Genomic DNA, 20,974 nt, shown 5'->3' on the forward strand with positions numbered 1-20,974 from the left:
TACTTATGGACAAAGATATCACTTTATCCCCGACAAATTGACTATAGATTTTGATTTCTAAAGGATTACTCATTAAGTGAACATTCGCTTCGGAGTTTCGGGGACATCTCAAAAACGAAAATGAAATGAAAGGTTATTTTATAATATAGTTTTTTTTTTTTCAAAAACAAAATTGTACAATATCATTATCCCTGTTCGTCAGCAGATATAATTTTTAGACTACTCCTCAAACTTTCTCACTTCTTGGGATTAAAAAAAGTGTCATCACAAAAAATACATACATTTAAAGGAAAAGCTTATTCTCCAGAGTGTACACATAAAAACAACCTTAACTAAGATTATTGAAGACCTTGCCCCTATCGTTCGTCAACCGGGAGCGCCGGGCGGTCCCCTGTGGCATGAGTAATAATATCCTATAGTGAGTCCCTACTTTACGTCACCGACAGAAGAAAAATAAAAGGTTACATATTATACAGTTTCTATTTTCCCCCGTGATTTCTACTCTTGACAATGGCAGGCTCAAGTTACCAGACCGGTGGAAATAACAAGAGCTGTTTCAGAATAATGGCGTAGAAAACTTAAGCCTGCGAGTTATGGGTAAATCTTTCGTTGAATTGAAGGAAGTTGGCATTTAATCCGCAGAGAAGATTGCCTTTTCCACTCTGCGAGTTGTTTTTCTCTCATACATCAGGAATGGCCGTAGGGGGAGGGGGGGGGAGTGTCAATGAGCTTCAAACTCGTGTTTTTCCTTCGCCCCCGCACAAAGAATAGCGCCACCTATTGTTTACACTGATAGTTCGCCATGGTTGGTCCAAAGTTGGACTGGTCCCCTGTCCTTATCCTTAGGATAAGGATGGGTATTGGGTTTATATGTACGTTGGATTTAATTGCGAATCTCCATAATCATAAAAGCAGTGTAAAAATGATGCGAGGTCAAAGGTGATTGTACTGGGCTCAACGGCGTATCTCTGGCGTAATTCACGAGCCTCGAAGTGTGGCGTCAGAATGTCCAGTAGTCCATAGTTTCTCACCCATATAGTGTGACGGCAACCAAATTTTGTTATAAGGCATAATGACCATAGACCATGCCATAATTGCGTATAGCTGCTTGCACAATAAGTAGCCAAGCACACATTGACAAAATGGTGCGCAAGCAAGAGATTGTCAACGGAGATTCCTTCACTTTTGTCATGTATGCCTCATCTCCCGCATGAAAACGTTTTGCCTTTTTAGCTATTTTTAGCTGCGGCGAGATAATCGAGATGTTGCGTGTGCAGTGTGTTCAGAGGCACAAACAGTCCTTGCCACTGATTTTCATGACGTCATCAAGCCGCCATCTTTAGGGGATTGTTACACGAGGAAACTTGTGCAGGCAATCAACTAGTGCAAGGTACAGGACTAGCACTTGAGTAATTGTTCATACAATGTTGATCCCCCCTCCCCCCCCAAAAAAAAAAAAAAAAAAAAATTATAGTGTGAATGAATTCGCTTCGTGGGGATTGGTTGCCTGTATAATTGCCAAAATGCTCACACACAACCCGAGTTTGCGGCAGGGATATTTTCCGGTGTTTTTCAAGACTGATGTATAAGGAGTATTAATTTCGGTAATTATAGTTATTGATTATGATGTTTTCACGGTCACATTTGATTAGTCTATAAAAAGAACACCAATTTCCTCTCGTAATTGGTATGGTATTTTGTTTTGAAGGATAAACACAACAGTTGTTATAGAAAGGTTTGCGGTAATACCATGTAATGACTATCTCTAATGAGTTGGGGTGGTTTCAACTCGACGTTTCGATCAGTATGCTCTGATCGTCTTCTGGAGAAAAAAACCCAATAGTTGTTATACGCTTTTACCTTGCATTAACTACTCTTTATGATTTCCTGTGACCTGGATGTCGAGCTTTGCACGGCACCCGCTAGGTGGACGCTGCTTGCGTATAAAACAAAATGACGCAATCATACTTCGATTATAAGAAAGATCAACCATTCTTTAGAGTAATTATCTCTGGCAAATTAGTTGTACTCCAAGAAATAACAAAACAAGCTAGATTATAATGTTAGACACATTAAATGTATTTTAATTAAACTCAGTTTCAAACATTGGGATTAGTCGATGTTGAGGTCTTTATTAACGCATTCACCATAATTGTTTTCAAGAAAATAAAAACACACAAAGGGCGCGTGCAGTTTCTTAAAAAATGTAATTCCTCACTAATGCAGACGCTCGGTTAAAGTCAATAAATGTAATTGGTCGATCTTCTCAGCATGCAAGTATTCGCTTTAAATGGAGTGTAAACCTTTGGCAAATACTCAAATAGATAACCACAAGAACTTACTTTGTATAGAGCACTGACGAAAATTATAAAACACTGTTAGAAACGACAGCCTTTGATTAGTAATTAGTCTAATAGAGAAAGAGGCAATTTTGAATATAAGAAAAGCTTCGGGCATGAAGCCTTTCTCGGGTATCTCACTGTCTTACACCACATAATTCTGTACATGAAGAGTGTTTTTCCTGTCATTGTTTTCTTGCAACCAACTGAGCACAGTTCACAGGTTTGTTATTTTATGGATAAAGTTGATACACCAAGTGAGGGAGGATACTAGTTTTTGACAATTACCAAAACGATACCGTGCCTTTTTCTAGTAATGGATAATTTTTCGCAGGACATCGATGCAATCTTTTCGAAAGCGTCTATTTGCAATCCCATAGATTAAAGGGTTAACCACGTTGTTCATAAACAGTATGGGCTTGAGGTTGAAAACGGCATCAGCAGACACGGGAGGCGTATCAGTTTGTCCAGCATCACCCCCGGTTAGCGCGGTCCCAGCGTAAACTCCTTGCGGCAGCCATGTCAGGATGAACACCACACTGGTAAGAAATAACATACGGGTTGTTTTCCGTTGCAGGGACTGCCCGTTTCGATTGCCGTCGTTGCGGTTTGTTTCCACGGCGTCATTAGCACGGCGGCCCTGGTCTCCGTCCTCGGTGGATGCGGCCCAGGCTACGGTGGCATACTTGGCAGGTCTGGAAGGCCTATCTGGTGACTCCATAGGCCCATTTCCTTGGTGGACAGTAACTGGGTCCGGGAGGATGGCCGCCCCGAAATCAGACGCACTCGAACCCGCCACTGTTGAGAGGTTCATCACGGTCAGATCTGTGCCTCTTGTGGGGTACGCAGACGTCATTGTTGAGACTACACGCTCTCCAACTTTTCGCTGTCCTCTGTTTGAGCCACCAGGAGAAACGCGTGGTCGCACCTCCACCACGCCAACACCCACTCTAACATGTTGCCTGATTCGGTAGTACACTTTAGAGTAGCACACGATAATCAACATGAACGAAGTTAGAAAAGTGGTTACCTGAAACAAGGTTTTCAGAAAAACGACGAACAACGGGCTATAGTCGGATGGAAGAGAAATCTCCACAACTAGAGGTACGTTTGTAATGACGGACAGCACAACGCATCCCACCGCTGCCACCAATGTCCTTTTGTGCGTCAGGAAACGTTTGTACGGGCGGCACACGCAGTCGTACCGGTCAAATGCTATGACACCAGTCACTACAACTGTGGTAGCAATCGCAATCTTGTCCGGTACCTCAAAGTACAAAATTGCCGGGGAGACCGTGCCCTGCGTCGCGGCAGCGTGGAGGAAAGCTAAGTTTCTGAAGCGGAACAGACAGACGAAGAGGTCAGATACTGCAAGCACCTTGACAAGGGTGCTGGTAGTGGTCTTATTGGTGCTGTTGTTACCAGATTTGATTGAGTAGACGTGGAGGATGAGGCTGTTTCCAAGAACACCTAAGATGATTACAAACACGTAGAAAACAATCTGGAACACAATCCATGGGTCGGTGTTTTGGGTAGGACCGGGCTCGAATCCACCAGCAAGGGTCGTGGTATCTCGGGGATCAAACACCAATTCCTCGGTGATGTTCTCTGGAAATCTTGTGTCTCCCATAACTGCCGGGGGTCTGACTGGCCTGTTGCCTATTGTTGGATAACGGTGCCTGCTGTATATCAAGTTGTCGATCTCTCGAGTCGACCATGCGAAGTGAAAATAACGCGGTTGAGTCCATGCTCTTAAATAGTTGCAGACAAGATAATCGGAGACTTTCCCGCCTAAAGTAGAAAAGTCGCCATCCGCGGAGGTTAATACTCATTTGCAATGTAAAGTTGCGGAACAGTGGGAATAAACACACGTCAGTAGCAGGTTTGATGAAATACTATGGATACCTGCAGACTGTTGCCTTGTGACTTATAAGTTGTCTTGGTAACGCAAATGTTGACGTGTTAGGAACTCAGGTGACTGAAACCGTTTGCAATTCAATTGTCTTTCTTCGGCTGATGAAAGGTCATTCCCTACACACAGCACGGGTCATTAACAAACCAATTTGAGTTGTAAATAGCATTGCGTGTGACAAACTAAGGCAGTATTGGTGTTTTGGGTAATTGTCAAAGACAATACCAGCTAGGTGACAGTTTTTTTTCTTCTTCATTTGTCTTTTCCTTTCTATAAAAAAAACTTTCACAGGTAACGTTTATTGTTTCCAAAAGTCGCCTGATGCGGGCCTTCTTTGTAGATTATCAATAATGTCAACACATTTTTTTAAATGATTTCTAATGAATTCAGACGAAATAATTTCAGTACTTTTACACAGGGTTTAAAAGAGGATTTATAACTATTTTTAATACTATTATTTCGGTTCTCTGTTTTTCTGGTTAAATGGAAGGATTCACTCTTAAAATGATTGGCAACACAAACTAGGAGAAGAATTACTTATAAACATCTTTTAGCAACACCAATTCTATTGAGTGCACTAAGTGCTAACCTGAAAACTAGGCCGGGCACCTGTAATTAACCCCTAAGGCCTTGTTAGTCATTAATGCCCCCACTGCGCCCAGGAGTGCGATAATCGTCAGAATGACTGATTATAGTTCAGTAAAGTAGGACTGCCACAGGGATGACATGATCTTTACACTTCCAGAGTAGAGATGGGGTTTTCTTTTCAATAAGAAAATACTTTCATCTGGAACAACAACCGAAAGGCATTGTTTTTTAGGGTTTCGGATTAAAATGGCTTTGGATTGAAGAAGAATAAGACGACTACGCTACAAAAAAAATATTTGGACTAAATGCAAAAGGTTTTTAAGAGCAGGTGTAAATTTATGCAGTCTGTAGTCGTCATTGCTCAGAAACACAAGGCTGGAATTTCGGATGGAAAGTCCACATGACCTTGGGGCTTGCAGCTTAAACTCTTTACTGTACCAACAAATATCTTTACAAGTTTGGAAACAAAATAAGAAAACAAGTTTCTACTCAGTTTATTGTATAAACTTTTTTTTTATTTGCAAGCACTAAAAGAAGATTAATCTAAATTTGTCTTCTCAAATTTACAAAAGGTATTTATCAGGCTAAAAATCAGCATTCGAACATAATATGATGTCTTAGATGTTAAATTTGCATCAGCAATAAAGAACTTTATTTGGCTTAATCCTAACACCTGAGTAATATGCCTACGATTTGTTTCACAGAGTTCGGAAAGTACTGAGTAAACAGAGCTTACACACATAGGCGTGAGGGTAAAACCAAATAAAACAATTTATATTACAATTAAAGGTATTACAGTTGAAAACACAAGATATCAGGACTTCTCAGGGCATGCAATCCAGTGTGAATTTCAAGCCAAGAATGGTTGGTTCAAAAACCTACCCCCTTTTATTCAAAACTTTCTTCACAGTGTAAATAAAATGTACAGCACAAACAAGTAAACAGGGCCCTATTTCATAAAGCTGATAAACAGAAAACAATGCTTGACAAATGTCTTTGCCAAGCTAAAATTGAGTCGGGCACCAGCCACAACAATGCAAGCTAAATGTAATTTGGGCTGGTAACCAGATTCTGCTAAGCAATACCTTTGTGTGCTAAGCAAGTTATTGTGCTTGCAGGCTTTATAAAATTGTGCCCTGCTTGGATCTTTCATTTTGATTTTTCTCTCATTCCACCCATTGTAACCAAACCGAGGCTGAAAGGAAAAATAGTCTGGATCCTTCTTTGTACAATGAATACCAGCATCCATAACTGTTAATGGATAAAGGGAACTTGACCAAGACGGTGGCAGCATGATCAAGGTCGGTTCGACAGTCTTTAAATATTGGTATCATCTTCTGTGTGGCTTTTCGGGTGCTGGATAAAGAAAAGAAAAAAAGGAAGGGAAAACAAATTTGTGTGTAAAATATCTGTTTTTATTGTTGAAGATTGTTGAGTGACTTTGTGGAAATAGAAACATAAGAAGTTAGTAGTTGACTTTCTCTTTCCTTTTTGGATTTTATCTTTTGAAGTGAAAACAACTTACGAGGTTCGGACATTTTGACGACGATGGGTTCAAGTATCTCGCAGAGGACCTGTTTCTGTTTGTTGAAGTCCGCCACCGTTAAATTCTCTCCTCCGTTATCAAGCCATTCTTGCTTCTCTGTGCATGCATTCAGAGCGGTCATCTATAAGATAATTCCATTTATTAATTCTGGTTGTGAAGCCTCGGACTCTCGGAGAGAAAACTAAATCCCTACACTAGCCTAGAACCTGACGGAGAACAGACTAGGAAGGCATTTTCAGTTTCTAAATACGAGAGGAAGACCCCAAATAATTATCTCAGGGAAAACCCATGCAGTCCTTATAGTGCCCTCAGTGGGATTCGAACCAGAGTCATAGAATATGGAATAGGTAAATTTTAAATGGGAATACAGGTCAAAGTGCCCGGGAAATCTAGGTCGACAAGTTTTCCCAGGTCATTTTGAGCCAGGTCAGGCAAGACAAAAACAATTTCTTTGAAAATGAAGGAAGGTTCAGTTTAAGATGTGGGAGGAACACCCCAGAGAATTATTCCAGGTAGGAACTGAAAACCAAATCGACATAGTGCCCCTGATTTAATCAGCACTGCAAAACACATTCCCCAAATAGGGCCAAGTTATTTGGCCTAGGATACTTTAAGGTTTAAAGTGTCATTGGCAGGTTTTGTCTGCAATGATGAAAATCACAAGGGTCTAAGAGTAGGCATCATTGCCACCCCCCCCCCCGCCCAAATTTTGTACTAAAATGTTAAAAGATATCAGGCCTTAAGCCTTTTATTAGGCGTCTGAAAGCACACAAATTTGGTGTTTTTTTCTCTTCATTTTTTCTCTTGCAACTTTGATGTCCAGTTGAGTCAAATTTTTCACAGATTTGTTATATTTTATGCATAGTCTGGGATACAACCAGTGAGAATAGTGGTCTTTGAGAATTACCAAAGTGTCCAGTGCCTTTAAACCCGCACACTGGTGCAGTGCACGCACCAATGAATAAAGGGCGACAGAGATCCAATTTAAACCATCAACCCAATATAAGTAATTGCAGCATTGTAAAGGCTGTTCCAGAAACCTCAGACCGTGACCCTCCTGTTTTGGTGCAATTTGAGAAAAACACTTATTGCCCACGGAACAGCGCTAATGATGAAGCAATTTAAATTAAATGTGGCGTAAGTTAAATTGCTTCTTTGAAGGACAAAGTGCTCCTCAATGACTCGATTCAAAATTGTCTCCTGAGGATTGTTCTTAATTTGTCTAAGATGAGGTTCAGAGAAGAACAGAGAAGAAAAAAAATTCCATTTCGGCTCAAGGTGCTTCCTCCCATAACAACCATTACTTCAGCTTAGAATGACAATTTCCCCCCGAATTGCATGTCATTTCCACTGGACTGGAAAATTAAACTTTCCCTAAAACAATCCTGTGCTTAGGAAATTGGTCCTTGTGTTAGGTCTCCGATGGACCATTCCATTAAAAATGGAGTCCTTCACGAACGTAGGTTGTACTTTAGGACATTTAGAAAAGCACACACAGAGATAAGTTGGTTTGCCATAACACTGGAACAAAAGTATAAAAAGAGGCCAAGATAGGACATGTTATATCAGTATCAATGCATAGTATGCTGTTGAAACTTTAAAATTTATTTGAAAAGTGCCCTCAATTTACCAAGAAATTATCTTTTTATAACAATTTTTAAGTTGTTTTTGAAAGTTAGCATGGTGTAAAAAAAAAGAGAGAGAAGTTACTATTAGAGACGGGCAGTGTTTATTGTTTGAAACGTTAAGACCACACTGACTCCGACTCTTTTCAGAGCCAAAACTCCAACAGAAAAGATTTAATACATGGTTGTCTGGCCTGAAATTTACTCTTTGAGAGGACAAGGCCATTTTCATTTTTAAAGGGGCACTTCCATTGGAAAATCTTCAAACTTTTGACGGGGCAGCAAGGCCAAGACCAGGGCAACAGAGGCCACGACCTGCACGCATGGCATCAGTGAAATTCCAGGGCTGGGTTGATAATAATAATAATAATAATAATAATAATAATAATAATAATAATAAGACTTGTAATGCGCACATATCCACCCTACTGGGTGTTCAAGGCGCAGTAAAACCAAAAACAAAACAAAAACAAAACACAACACAAAGAAAAACAGACACAAAACAATTAGTCATTGAAAACCTGTGACATAAGATAAGTTTTGAGGAGAGACTTGAGAAGAGGGTTGTACCAAGATGATGTTTATATTCTTACCCGCTCATCCTTAGTGAGTCTGCCCTGGACCTTTTGAACATCCTCCACATTCTCTTTAATCTCTCTTAAGACGGCAAGAAGGGCACGACGGGCTTCTATTGTAACAATTACACAATGAAGATGGGTTTAAGGGAAGGTATACGCTTGGTGATCAGTCTTAACATTGATGGCGATCGCAGGCTTCTATTGTAACAATTACACAATGAAGATGGGTTTAAGGGAAGGTATACGTTTGGTGATCAGTCTTAACATTAATGGCAATCAAAACTATTGGTTAGAAAGCCTACAGCAGCTTTTGAAAATATAAAGCATGTTGAGAAACATTTCACTTCGAAATAAAGTTGTGTACAAAAACAACAAGTTTTATCTTCAAAATTTGTATCTGGAAAGCGTACTGTAGGTGTGATCATTGAGTGTACAGTTGTTACAGGTTGGATGGCTTCTGACTGGCACCCTAAACAAATATGAAAAAACAGCGAGACCACCATTTAGGGCATGATGGCTCAGTTGGTAGAGTGCAGGGCCCAATTTCATAGCGCTGCTAAGCACACAAATTTTGTTTAGCATGAAACTTCTCCCTTGGTAAAAACAGGAATGCCAACCAAATTTCCACCTGATTTTTAGGGCAAGCAAACAACAGCTGTATACCAGTGAGAAAGCAACATGCAACAAATGGAAATTTGGTTGGTAGTCCTGTTATTATCAAGAAAGAAATTTCATGCTAAGCAAATTTTTGTGCTTAGCAGCTCTATGAAATTGGACCCAGGTGTCAGACTCATAGGGAAAACTGTCCCCGAAGATTCTGTCCCCCATTTGGGAAATTAACATAGGCTGGAGAGGGCGTTTGATTCAAAATAGGGTGCTATCAGAAGAATATATGTACACAGTTTGCCAGATGGGGAGACAGAACCTCCTGCCACACCGGCACATTATTTCAAAGGTTACGGGTTTTGATCCTTCCTATGTCAATTTTTTCTTTGTTCGACCCAAAATTAAGCAAACATTTGCAGGAAACCATTCACTTACCAGACCAGTTTAGGTACTGCGCACATTTTTCGTGTTGATATCTCAATGCTGTCTCGTGAGGGCGCTCTCCATGGCTCGTCTTAACCTGAAGATTGGCACCGAACTGAATCAGTAGTTTTAAGCAGGCTATTTTACCCCAGGCTGCAGCATGATGCAGAGCTGTGTACCCTTGTAGCGATAAACAAAAACAATTTATACAAATTTATTTGAATTTGACGCTACTAAGTCAGTGACAAAAGCTATTAAAACTGTGATATCACATGACAATTTTTACAATGAAGTATAATTCAGTACAACTTTTGGCTACAAATATATTTCAAATAATAGTTTAATTATATGCACATTTTCAAAGACCTGTAAACCAATTCTTTCAGCCATAAATAGTTACTCTCTTCATAATCTTGTTACATTGCTGCGCGTGTGTGTGGTGGGGGGAGGGGGGGGGGGGTGGGGGGGGGGTCATGTTCAAGTCAACATTTTCAAAAAGTGCCTTCCAAAGCCAAAAAGCATCCTCACTGAGGCCAAAGGAAGCAAATCATTGGATAATAGCTGTTCATTGTGCGTATTAACAACAGGTGCGTGTGTAGCGTTTTCGCGTTATGCAAGGTTATGCTATTGCAGGTTATTTTTCCTTTAAAGTTTTAGAGTTTTCTGCAGGATTTTTTTTACAACTGTGAGATGGGGGGGGGGGGATTGTCATTCCTCTTTATACCTCTCTCTGTTGAGGAGTCCCCATCAGCTCCTTTCTCGAGAAGTTCCTTCACCATATCCTCCCTGTCTAAGATGCAAGCCATGTCCAGCGCTGTGCGTCCTGTGCTTGGATTTCTCACATTGGAATCAGATCCCTGTAGTAGAAAAAATATAACTCAATAATCAACATCAATACAATTTTCGTTTGCAGGCTAGGCCTGACGTCTCGTTTTCAAAGGGCACGGGCACAAATGTTTTCTTTGGTAAAAAAGGCCATGTACACGTGTCTTGGAACACACTCTTCGTGGTTCTCAGACGCGTGTCCATATGTTTTGTACACAAAAATGGGGTATTTTTTTCTTTCCAGGACAAACGTGTGCAGATAATTCTCCACATTTCTTGTCCTGGGAAAAAAATATGCGCGCAGTCGGGGACAATCTGCACTTGTATTTTTGTAGTGTAGTGGTAAAAAGGAGTAGGGCCTAGTTGGGGACTGAATTACGGTAAGAATTTATCATTTTAAACAATTTTTGAGATTGCCGAGTGGATTTTCTGTCGCCCCAGGGCCAATGAGAGTTCAGAAGGAATATTTTAATAATAATATTATTATTAATAGGCTACGCCTAGCTAGGACTGTAGGAGGGTAGACCTAGCCCTAATTATTAAGTTTGTCAAACTGTTCGTCTTCTAACTAAACTTGTAAATCTAATCTTATTTAAATGTTTGATTAAGCATTATTTAATTTCAATTCCCTTAACCCAAATATCTGCAAAATGCCATGAGAAATAACCTTTTCAATGAGTAATTTTAGTATCTCCATATGGCCCTCGGTGCAAGCGATCTCGACCGGGGATCTGCCGCCATCGTCCCGGGAGTTCAACTGGCCCTCGACCCGCTCGTGGTACGGGTCGTCCTCCTTCGAAAAGCAATCTTGAAGACGGGCTGCGTCGCCTTTTGCGGCACACTGCAACACGATGTTGAGCCGTTTGCTTGATTTCTTCGGCTGTGAGGCAACCTCTGTTTCTGAATTTGAAGGTTCAACTGTCATTTTTTGAGGAAAATGTTGGGTTTTCTACACACGAAATAACTGGTTCGTGATGTCAAAACCTGACATCGACAGCGTTCGGTTTCCAGGATGACTGACCTCTAACAACATTATTATTTTAATAACTTATTTATATCAATATTTTTATATTTTTAAAAACATAATACAGTAATTATTTAATTTAAAACATGTTTCTTATTTATTTTGTATGAAATAAAGAAACATTTTAAACATTTAATTAGATTGTTTGCTTATTTTCACAAGAATTTCAGAAAGAATGTTTACCTGACCAATTTTGAAGATTGGTGGCGCTATTTAATTTAAAGGTCAAAGATTCTGCTGAATTGACGCCATTTTCGCCCTTCAAAGGAGGTTTTGTAACTCTTTTTGAGTGGAAAATTAAACAACAATTTCTGTGTGGCAAGTTACAGACTCCCTGAAAATTGTGTAAGTTAATTTGTTTTTCATGTAATAGTGAAAATTTGGGGGTTTCGTTGGTTAAAATTTAATTTCTTCACCGTTGCTTCAGGGTGACACAGGCCGCAAGTCGCAAAAGTTGAATTCCATTTTTCTTGGCTGTATTTTATGATTTATTACTTAATGCGTGGTCTAGGGACATTGTAAACCCTCCACAAATTAACTTAATTTGTTATTGTTAAGACTAAATTCACTAAAGTCAAAGAGGTTTTTGTGCCTAAAATGCCGCCCGCAAAATTAAGTTTTTTCATTCCATTTAAATTAATATTTATTTACATTGTCAATTGTGTATGGATTGAAGTGGTGTGGCTGTGGCGTGGGATGACTCATTTCATTAATTAGTCATTTTTTTGTGTTTTTATTTTGTAACGATTTTCGTTTTCTGCCACCATCTTATAAGTTAATTTTACACAAGAAAATATCTCATCTGTGAATAAAGTAGGGATAACTTTCCGTATGGCGCCACCACTTTTTCACTCATTTTTACAAAAAGGGATTTATCATTGAGGTAAATAAGATACTATATTATTTCATATCGGATGAAAAAGTGGTGGCGCCATACGGAAACTTTTCCGAAAAGATATCCCTGTCCGACTACAACTACATCTCACTGTTTCAAAGGTGGAAAGATGTTTCAATTCAGTGTGCTTTTGCCAAGCATCAACAAATGTGGGTACAGAATGCAAGAAAAAATCCTCGGGAAAACCTGGCTATGGAACAGGAAGAATTTTACATGACAATAACTCACCTAAACTGGACTTTGTTTTTTCAAGTTTTTGTTCATATGATTTACTGCAGCATATAGGAGTCCTCTGCACAAATTATTCTTCAAAATGGCAGGGGCCCAACAAGTGTTTGAGACGCCCTCACAGTCGACACGCTTCGTCTACACATCAGACCGCCACCCGCGAGAAACGTTAGAGATGATCAACATCCTTCGCAGGCAGCGTGAACTTTGCGACGTCGTTATCGTAGTCAACGAGAACAAAATCTATGCCCACCGGATAATCCTGTCTGCGTGTAGTCCGTACTTTCGTGCAATGTTCACCGGAGAGTTGGCCGAGAGTCGCCAGACCGAGGTGACGATACGAGACATTGACGAGCGGGCCATGGAGCAACTCATAGACTTTGCGTATACGTCGACCATCACGGTAGAAGAGAGCAATGTACAGACGCTCCTTCCTGCGGCGTGTCTCTTGCAACTGTCCGAGATTCAGGAGGCGTGCTGTGAGTTTCTGAAGAGACAGCTCGATCCATCGAACTGTTTAGGCATCAGGGCATTTGCCGACACTCACGCCTGTAGGGATTTGCTGCGAGTGGCAGATAAATTTACACAACAGAACTTTTTACAGGTAAATAAAAGGTCTTGTCATTAACTTGGGTGTGATCCCTGGCTACACAGCAGTTAACGTTTGTATGGCTTCTGACTGGTACCTCTGAACAAGGATATTGACAAAATAGGGAGACTGCCAGCATAGGACTAGAAAGCTCAGTTGGTAGAGCGAAGACACGTTAATCCTGAGGTGTTGGTACAAATCCCAGTCCACACAATCATTTAAACATTTACCCAGTCAGTTTCCCTTGGTGGTGTATTATTTTAGGCCTTTGCCCAATTTCATAGAGGTACTTGTAAAAGCACAAAATCTAGCTAAGCACAACAAAATTATACAAACAGAAAGGTTTACCGCCCAAACTACCATGTCTCATGTACAAGTTTCGACTGGTATTCTGCTCATTTCTGCTTAGCAGGAAGTTGTTAGGCAGTATTTTCTGCGTAAGCACCTCTAAGAAATCGCGACTTTGATGAGAATTTCTTTCTTCCTTGGTGAAAAGGTCATGGAGAGTGAGGAGTTTATGCTTTTGCCAGTCAATCAGCTGATCGAGATCACGGGCAGCGATGAGCTGAACGTACGCAGTGAAGAACAGGTCTACAGTTCAGTCATATCATGGGTCAAATACAACATACCGGAGAGGAGGAGTGAATTATCAAAGGTAAGTACCAGCCGTGTGGGTTCTTGGCCCAGTTTCATGGCTCTCCACTTACTGTGCGAGCGTCAAATTTCAGCATTAGCTTTGTAAGCGCAAATGGCCTAGTAACGTGGGGTATGCATTCCTACAAGCAATCATTCCCTGCTAACATGTGAAATTCGGTTGACGTAAGCGCAGATTTCCCTGCTACTGTAAGCGCCATTCTTTGCTTGTTGTAACCAGAGCCATGAAATTAGGCCCTATTCTTTAGGTCCTCAATATACTCACATTGATCTTTTAACAGCTTATAATGTTGCGTGTCATGGCCGAGCGTTTAGAGCAATGAACTCAAGCTCTGGTGTTTATCATAAGAGAAGTGTGGGTTCGAGTCTCGATGGGGGTGAGTCCCTCGCATGTATTCTTGAGCCGCCTGCTTTACGAAAACTATTCCATGCTCTCCCCAACCAGGTCCTCCAGCATGTCCGTCTCCCTCTTCTCAACCCCAAATTCCTAGTGGGCACCGTCAGCACAGATCTTCTCATCCGGAGCGACGAGGCGTGTCGAGATCTCGTTGACGAGGCCAAGAACTACCTCCTGCTTCCCCAGGAGAGACCATTGATGCAGGGTCCGAGGACGAGACCCAGGAAGCCCATCCGATGTGGAGAAGTGCTCTTTGCTGGTAAGGTTATCACACTGTATCTCACACTGTATCTCACACTGTATCTCTTATCCCATGGAATATAGCCCCGGGGAGGCCACAGATTTGTTTTCACCCCATGGTTACCCCCGCGCACTTTTACATGGTGTCCCTATTCCACTGGGTTTCGGTTGCATGTTTCAAGAATACCCCCGGGCTCTACTGCATACCCCTCTTCCAGAGCAGGGCTGGCTATTCCCAAGGGTATACGCCTCTCTTAATATTTATGCATGAGGTACAATGCTAACTCAAAACAAGGCGATGGGCGCAGCCACGGCAAGTGATGGGGGAAGTGCGCCCATAGCCTCATTTTGGATAAGAATTATGACGTCATGCATAAGTATTAAGAGAGGCATATACCTATTTGGCAGGCTTTTACCAAAAGGTAGAAATGTCAACATTTAAACTTGCCTCCTTAAATTAGTTTGTTGTTCGTCATGACTCTTACCCATTAAGTGACTGTGACCGGAGGTAAATAGAATATTTTGCGGAAATAACTTTTCTGTCTGTCTGAAGATATATTCTCTAGAGTCACAGATCTGTCGGAGAAATAACATGAACATGTGCGTGTTGTAAAGATGTGACTAAATCTTCTTTTCTCTCTTCTTGTCTTTGTACCTCAAAATTCAAATTCTCAAAACTAATCTTATGTCACAGGTTTTCAAGGACTAATTTTGTTGTGTCTGTTTTCTTCTGTTTTGTTTTAAGTATTACTACGCCTTGAGCACCCAACAGGGTGGATATTTGCGCATTACAAATCTTGATTAATATTATTATTTATTACTCTAGTTGGCGGATGGTGCAGCGGCGATGCCATCTCCAGTGTGGAGCGGTTTGACCCTCAGAGTGCTGAATGGCGGATGGTTGCACCAATGAGCAAGAGACGTTGTGGGGTGGGCGTGGCAGTGCTAGATGACCTTCTCTATGCGGTCGGAGGTCACGATGGGTCGTCGTATCTCAATAGTATAGAGAGGTAAGTTTAAAAGAAAATAATACGTACCAAAAGAGAGGTGCAGATTTAATTGTTAACTTTCGGATAAAACCCTTGGTTTACACAAGGTTCAATCCTCATATACATTAGTGCCCTCGTCACTGATCAAAAAAAATTACAATAATCTTTCTAAACTCCCTGTGTAGAATACAGCCTTAGGCTGCCATGGCGCTCAAAGGTTTTTTCACACACAATTTGAACTTCTACTTATACCCCTGGGTGAAGAGAAGCAATTATAGTGAAGCATCTTGCTCAAGGAGACAAATGTCATAACCGGGGTTTGAACCCTCAACCCAGGGACTAAACCACCAGAACTTGAATTTGATACTCGGCCATGTCACACGTTACAAGATGGTCACATTCCTTTGTACAAATTGAAAATTGTAACTATCAATGTCATTGTGTATACTAAGAACATGCATTGTCTCATTCTTTATAATTTCAGTGTTGTTAAGTGCATCAAGATTTCTTCAATCAATTTGATTGACCTATTATTAATAGAATATTTTTGTTTCTAACCTCCCTCCTGAATATTAGATACGATCCTCAGACCAACCAGTGGAGCAGCGACGTTGCACCGACGAGCACCTGCAGGACCAGCGTCGGCGTCGCTGTGCTGGATAACTTCATGTATGCAGTGGGCGGCCAGGATGGGGTGTCGTGTCTCAACATAGTAGAAAGGTAAGAGTATGTTTGTGGAAACAATACCAAATGTATTTTGTCTTTTTACATAAGGTCATAGACGGTAAATACTCTAAAAGTCAAATAGGTAAGAAGCCCTGCAGCTGATGAAAGTGAGAAAGGATTCTTCAAAGATTGTTTGAGAAATTTGTCACAAAAAATATTTGAATCTTAAAAGAAATTACTGGAATAAATCGTTCCTCAGATTTCTGAGTGTTGGTTAATGCTGTTGCCAGATATGTATTTGGTACTTGTCGTCACCTTTGTAAATTGTGTTAGCAAAAAGTAAAATTTTCTGTTGAAATGTTAAGTAGGATTTGAAACTTTGCATGGTGGAAATACGATATGGAAAGGTTCGCGGTAACACCATGTAATGACTATCTCTAATGAGTTGGGGTGGTTCTGAAACAAACCGTTGGTTTCAACTTGATGTTTCGATCAGTATGCTCTGATCGTCTTCTGGAGAAAGCTGTTTGGAAGATACTGAAATGTTATCATCATAACAAGAAGGAATGCATGTTTTATAAGTAACCAATTGAAAATAACATATGTAGAGCATTTTTATCTTTGGTACCTTGTGTGTATCTACTTACAGGTAGATTTATAACTTTAACTGTTGAGTTGCAGTCGATACAAAAACACAAATGTTTCTACTTAGGTTTTGCCTTACATATCAATTTGAATTATTTTCTGTTTTTACTTACAAAGATACGAACCTCACGCTAATCGTTGGACTCGTGTAGCCTCCATGAGTACGCGTAGACTCGGTGTCGCCGTGGCCGTTCTCGGTGGCTTCCTGTACGCCGTAGGGGGCTCGGACGGCACGTCACCCCTCAACACTGTCGAGCGCTACGACCCCCGGTCCAACAAGTGGACGCCGGTCGCCCCCATGGGGACGCGGCGGAAACATCTCGGTTGCGCCGTCTATAACGATATGTTGTACGCTGTCGGGGGGAGAGACGACCAGACTGAGCTGAGCAGTGCGGAGAGGTACGATCCGACGACGAATACGTGGAAGCCCATTGTCGCCATGAATTCAAGACGAAGTGGGGTAAGTTTTTTTTGTTTCTCCTCTTGTGAATAAGAATAAGGGAGGGTTTGATTAGGTGTAAATCCTTGTTTGAATGAGATTTATTCTTATAGTTGGATTGCCCCAAAACGCCAATAACAGACATCTTTGATGAAAACAAAATGGAAACGTGCATGAGCTTTGTCGGGTTACTTTGTTTGTCTTAGTGAAACAGTTAACAAGAGTTGTCGTTCTTTTTTTCCACAGGTTGGACTAGCGGTAGTCAATGGCCAGCTGATGGCTGTTGGAGGGTTTGATGGCACAACGTACCTGAAGACAGTGGAAGTCTATGACCCAGAAACAAAATCGTGGCGCATGTGCGGCAGTATGAACTATCGACGGCTCGGTGGAGGGGTTGGGGTGGTCAAGCTACCACAATCAGAACCCAGTGTCTGGTGACGAACTCTAACCCATGTTGCCATATGTTATATGAGAGTGCTTCAGCAGCAGTCCTGGTGCCGGATGACATTCTACCACATGAGGGTGCCGCAGGGCTAAAAGCTTGTCCCTCCAGCACTCATCCACAGGATGGTGCTGCATGACTCGTTGCTTGTCCATCCAGGAGGGTGCCACAAGGGTCTTTGTTAGGCCCTCCAGCTTTGTCCACAGAAGAGTGCCTCATGGCTCATTGCTTGGCTCTAGGGCACTTTTCTAAAGGATGGTGCTGCAGGGCTCACTAGTTGGCCCTTCAGCACTCATCCACAGGATGGTGCTGCATGACTCGTTGCTTGGCCATCCAGGAGGGTGCCACAAGGGTCTTTGTTAGGCCCTCCAGCTTTGTCCACAGGAGAGTGCCTCATGGCTCATTGCTTGGCTCTAGGGCACTTTTCTAAAGGATGGTGCTGCAGGGCTCACTAGTTGGCCCTTCAGCACTTAAACACATGAGGGTGCCACATGGCTCGTTGCTTGGCCCTCCAGCACTCAAACACAGGAGGGTACCACAGGGCTCGTTGATTGGCCCTTCACCACTCTGCCACAGGAGGGTGCGGCAGGGCTCAATGCTCATCCCTCCAGCTGTATCATATTGTGAGGTCTCAAGTCCAGCTTTGTCTGATTGTTTTAATAGTCTACCAATTTGTGACTGTGGTTTTGTAGGTGTCGTCAACATTTTTGGTTTGTGCAGAATTAAACTAGGTGTATGTCAATGTCAAAACCAATGTCAACTCAAAATCTAAAATTGTGGGCTCTATGAAAGAACTGAAATTGTTCTTGATGCGTGCCTGCCTGCTGACATGAAAACCATGTGTACACAAGGCATAAAAATTGTTTTCATTTACATGTACATTACGAACACAATATATTTTAGTTTGCGCTACTGATGAAGAGGATTGTAGATGATGGCTCCTTTGCCTCAACAAAGTGAAAGAACAGGAGAGTCCAAACTTTGTTTGACAAGATTCTGCAGTATGTTTACAACTCAATCGGTTTCACTAAGTATTTCCTCATTGTCTTAAGATTAGTTCATGTCAGGGGCTCACCCAGAGGAGCACATTGGGGTCGACCCGGAAAAGCTAAACGAACGCACGAGTTGGTTGTGAGTAGAAGGAAAACTGGAGGCCTGTAAACCTTATCGCAAATACTCGGTACGCATGTGTTAGGCGTGGAATGAGGTGCATGCTGGTCTAGCTAGCGATCGCTAGTTAGGCCAGCATGCACCTCATTCAACACTTAATGGGTATTTGCGGAAAAGGTCTATGGCCACCCATACCCAAAAGTAAGATGTTTTGCTACTACTCTGAGGTAGAAGTTTTCCACCATACAAAGGCTTTCAAAAATATTATTGCCAAACAAGGAATGTTTGGCCTTCAAAGATTTGAATATTATACACATTAAGTTTGTCAACATATGAAGTTTAGGCCTTTTTCAAAACAGAGAAAAAGATATTTCAGCTGTGTTGTATTCATCAGAGACAGTAGCTTTGTAAAACTTTAACCTTAAATGTAGAAAATTGACAGTATATAATTTAAAACATTGCTAAAAGATTGTCGTCAATGAAAGACTTTTGTAAATTGAGCTAAAATTTTGCTGAGCACCAGTCACAACAATGTAAACTTAATGTAATTTTGGCTGGTAACCTGTTTCTACTAAGCAATTCGTTTCTGTGCTAAGCAAGAATTTGTGCTTTACGGGCTTTATGAAAGTGGGCTCTTTTTGTGTGTGGCACAATTCAGTGCTCAGTTTCGTAGAGCTCGTTAAGCCCCCAATTGCTAAGCAAAATATAATTGTGCTTAAAGACATGGACACTATTGGTAATTGTCAAAGACCAGTCTTCTAACTTGCTGTATCGCAACATACATTAACCATTCTGTGAAAATTTGAGCTCAATTGGTCATTGAAGTTGCGAAATAACTATGAAAGAAAAATCACCCATGTCAGACGGTGTTGTGTGCTTTCAGATGCTTGATTTCGAGACCTCAAATTCTAAATCTGAGGTCTCAAAATCAAATTCATGGAAAATTACTTCTTTCTCGAAAACTATGTCACGTCAGAGAGAGCTGTTTCTCACAATGTTTTATACTATCAACCTCTCCCCATTACTTGTTACCAAGTGAGGTTTTATGATAATAATTATTTTGAGTTATTACCAATAGTGTCCAATGCCTTTAACAGAATAAGGCTACCAGCCAAACCACTATGTTGTGTAAAGTGCAACTGGTACCCTGCTCATTTCTGCTAAGCAGAAGCAGCTCTATGAAGTTAAGCCTAGAACAAGAGGCATGTGATTGGTTGTTGCTTTTTTGGCAGGGCTCACTGGATCTGTGTACTATTATATTAAACAAAATAATATTGCAGATAATCAGAAATTTTAGATTGGCATCTGAATTTAAACTTATCTATGTCTGAATGGTAAAAAAAAATTGCTGTAATTTTCATCAGATATAAAGAAATCCTGCTCTTTGATTTACTTCTCTAGTGCCGAGAATACTTTTCACAAAAGCTCTTTTGTATTGTATAACTCCAGGGGTTATCAAAAGGTGGATATACCATCATTTTCAACAAAGAACTTGTTTTAACCCTTAACCCTCAGTAAAAAACAAACTATATTCTTTATCCCCGGTGCAAAAATACCATCTATTTTCACTATACCTTCTGAAATAGTATGAAAGGCTCGCTAGATCCTTTTTGTTTTAAATTTAGAATTGGGTGCATTGCAACAATTAGGTGTGTTTGTTATCGTCTCTAGAGGGCTGTAACGAGCTGTTCTATTATGAAATAATCCTGAATGTTATTTGTTTATTTAATCATCTGCAATAGTTGGATTTTAAAAAAACTCTTTGCAAAATTATTGCTTTCTTGTGAATAAACTCTTGACGCTTTCGTATCAAAAACATTTTATTTTGCACAGTGGTTCCGATTTTTTCTTTCACAGATTTGTTTGTTTATAAAGCATACATTGTGTTCTGATTTCCTGAAGTGCTAGCACTTGCATAAAAATAAGTCATACATGTTTTTTTCGTTTTTTTCCCGAAATATATTTCATGCAATCATGGCTATAAATTTAAATCCTAGTATTTTCGAGTAATATGCCTGTGATTTGTTTTTCACAGAACTAAGGAAAGTACCGAGTATTATTATTATTATTATTATTATTATTATTATTATTATTTATTCGGCCAAGATTTCAACAAACAGTACAAGATACAATATTGAAATATAAATAAAGAAATATAACAATATAAGAAACAATGAATGTAAAGAACAATTGTAAACCAATGATTGAGTGAGA

At 40.6% G+C, this 20,974-nt stretch overlaps 3 protein-coding genes across 3 annotated transcripts; 1 reads left to right on the forward strand and 2 right to left on the reverse strand.

The window, feature by feature from the left end:
- Positions 1–2,649: 2,649 nt before the first annotated feature.
- Positions 2,650–3,969, reverse strand: LOC117303361 (alpha-2Da adrenergic receptor-like). Its single transcript, XM_033787533.1, has one exon. The coding sequence runs from the start codon at positions 3,967–3,969 to the stop codon at positions 2,650–2,652; it is 1,320 nt and encodes a 439-aa protein (XP_033643424.1).
- A 1,999-nt stretch (positions 3,970–5,968) lies between these two features.
- LOC117303392 (ankyrin repeat domain-containing protein 45-like) lies at positions 5,969–11,445 on the reverse strand. Its single transcript, XM_033787574.1, has 6 exons — positions 11,110–11,445; positions 10,342–10,474; positions 9,630–9,797; positions 8,604–8,698; positions 6,365–6,506; positions 5,969–6,195 (listed from the first exon to the last, which is right to left on the reverse strand). The coding sequence occupies exons 1-6, from the start codon at positions 11,365–11,367 to the stop codon at positions 6,170–6,172; spliced, it is 822 nt and encodes a 273-aa protein (XP_033643465.1). The 5' UTR covers positions 11,368–11,445; the 3' UTR covers positions 5,969–6,169.
- Positions 11,446–11,708: 263 nt separating this feature from the next.
- LOC117303333 (kelch-like protein 20) lies at positions 11,709–19,623 on the forward strand. The gene is made up of 8 exons (XM_033787500.1): positions 11,709–11,811; positions 12,640–13,193; positions 13,675–13,833; positions 14,278–14,488; positions 15,296–15,479; positions 16,035–16,178; positions 16,887–17,229; positions 17,455–19,623. Exons 2-8 carry the CDS (start codon positions 12,675–12,677, stop codon positions 17,644–17,646), a joined length of 1,752 nt encoding a protein of 583 aa, XP_033643391.1. The 5' UTR covers positions 11,709–11,811; positions 12,640–12,674; the 3' UTR covers positions 17,647–19,623.
- Positions 19,624–20,974: the final 1,351 nt, after the last annotated feature.

Source organism: Asterias rubens, chromosome 19, assembly GCF_902459465.1.
Source record: "Asterias rubens chromosome 19, eAstRub1.3, whole genome shotgun sequence".
Taxonomy (NCBI): Eukaryota; Metazoa; Echinodermata; class Asteroidea; order Forcipulatida; family Asteriidae; genus Asterias; species Asterias rubens.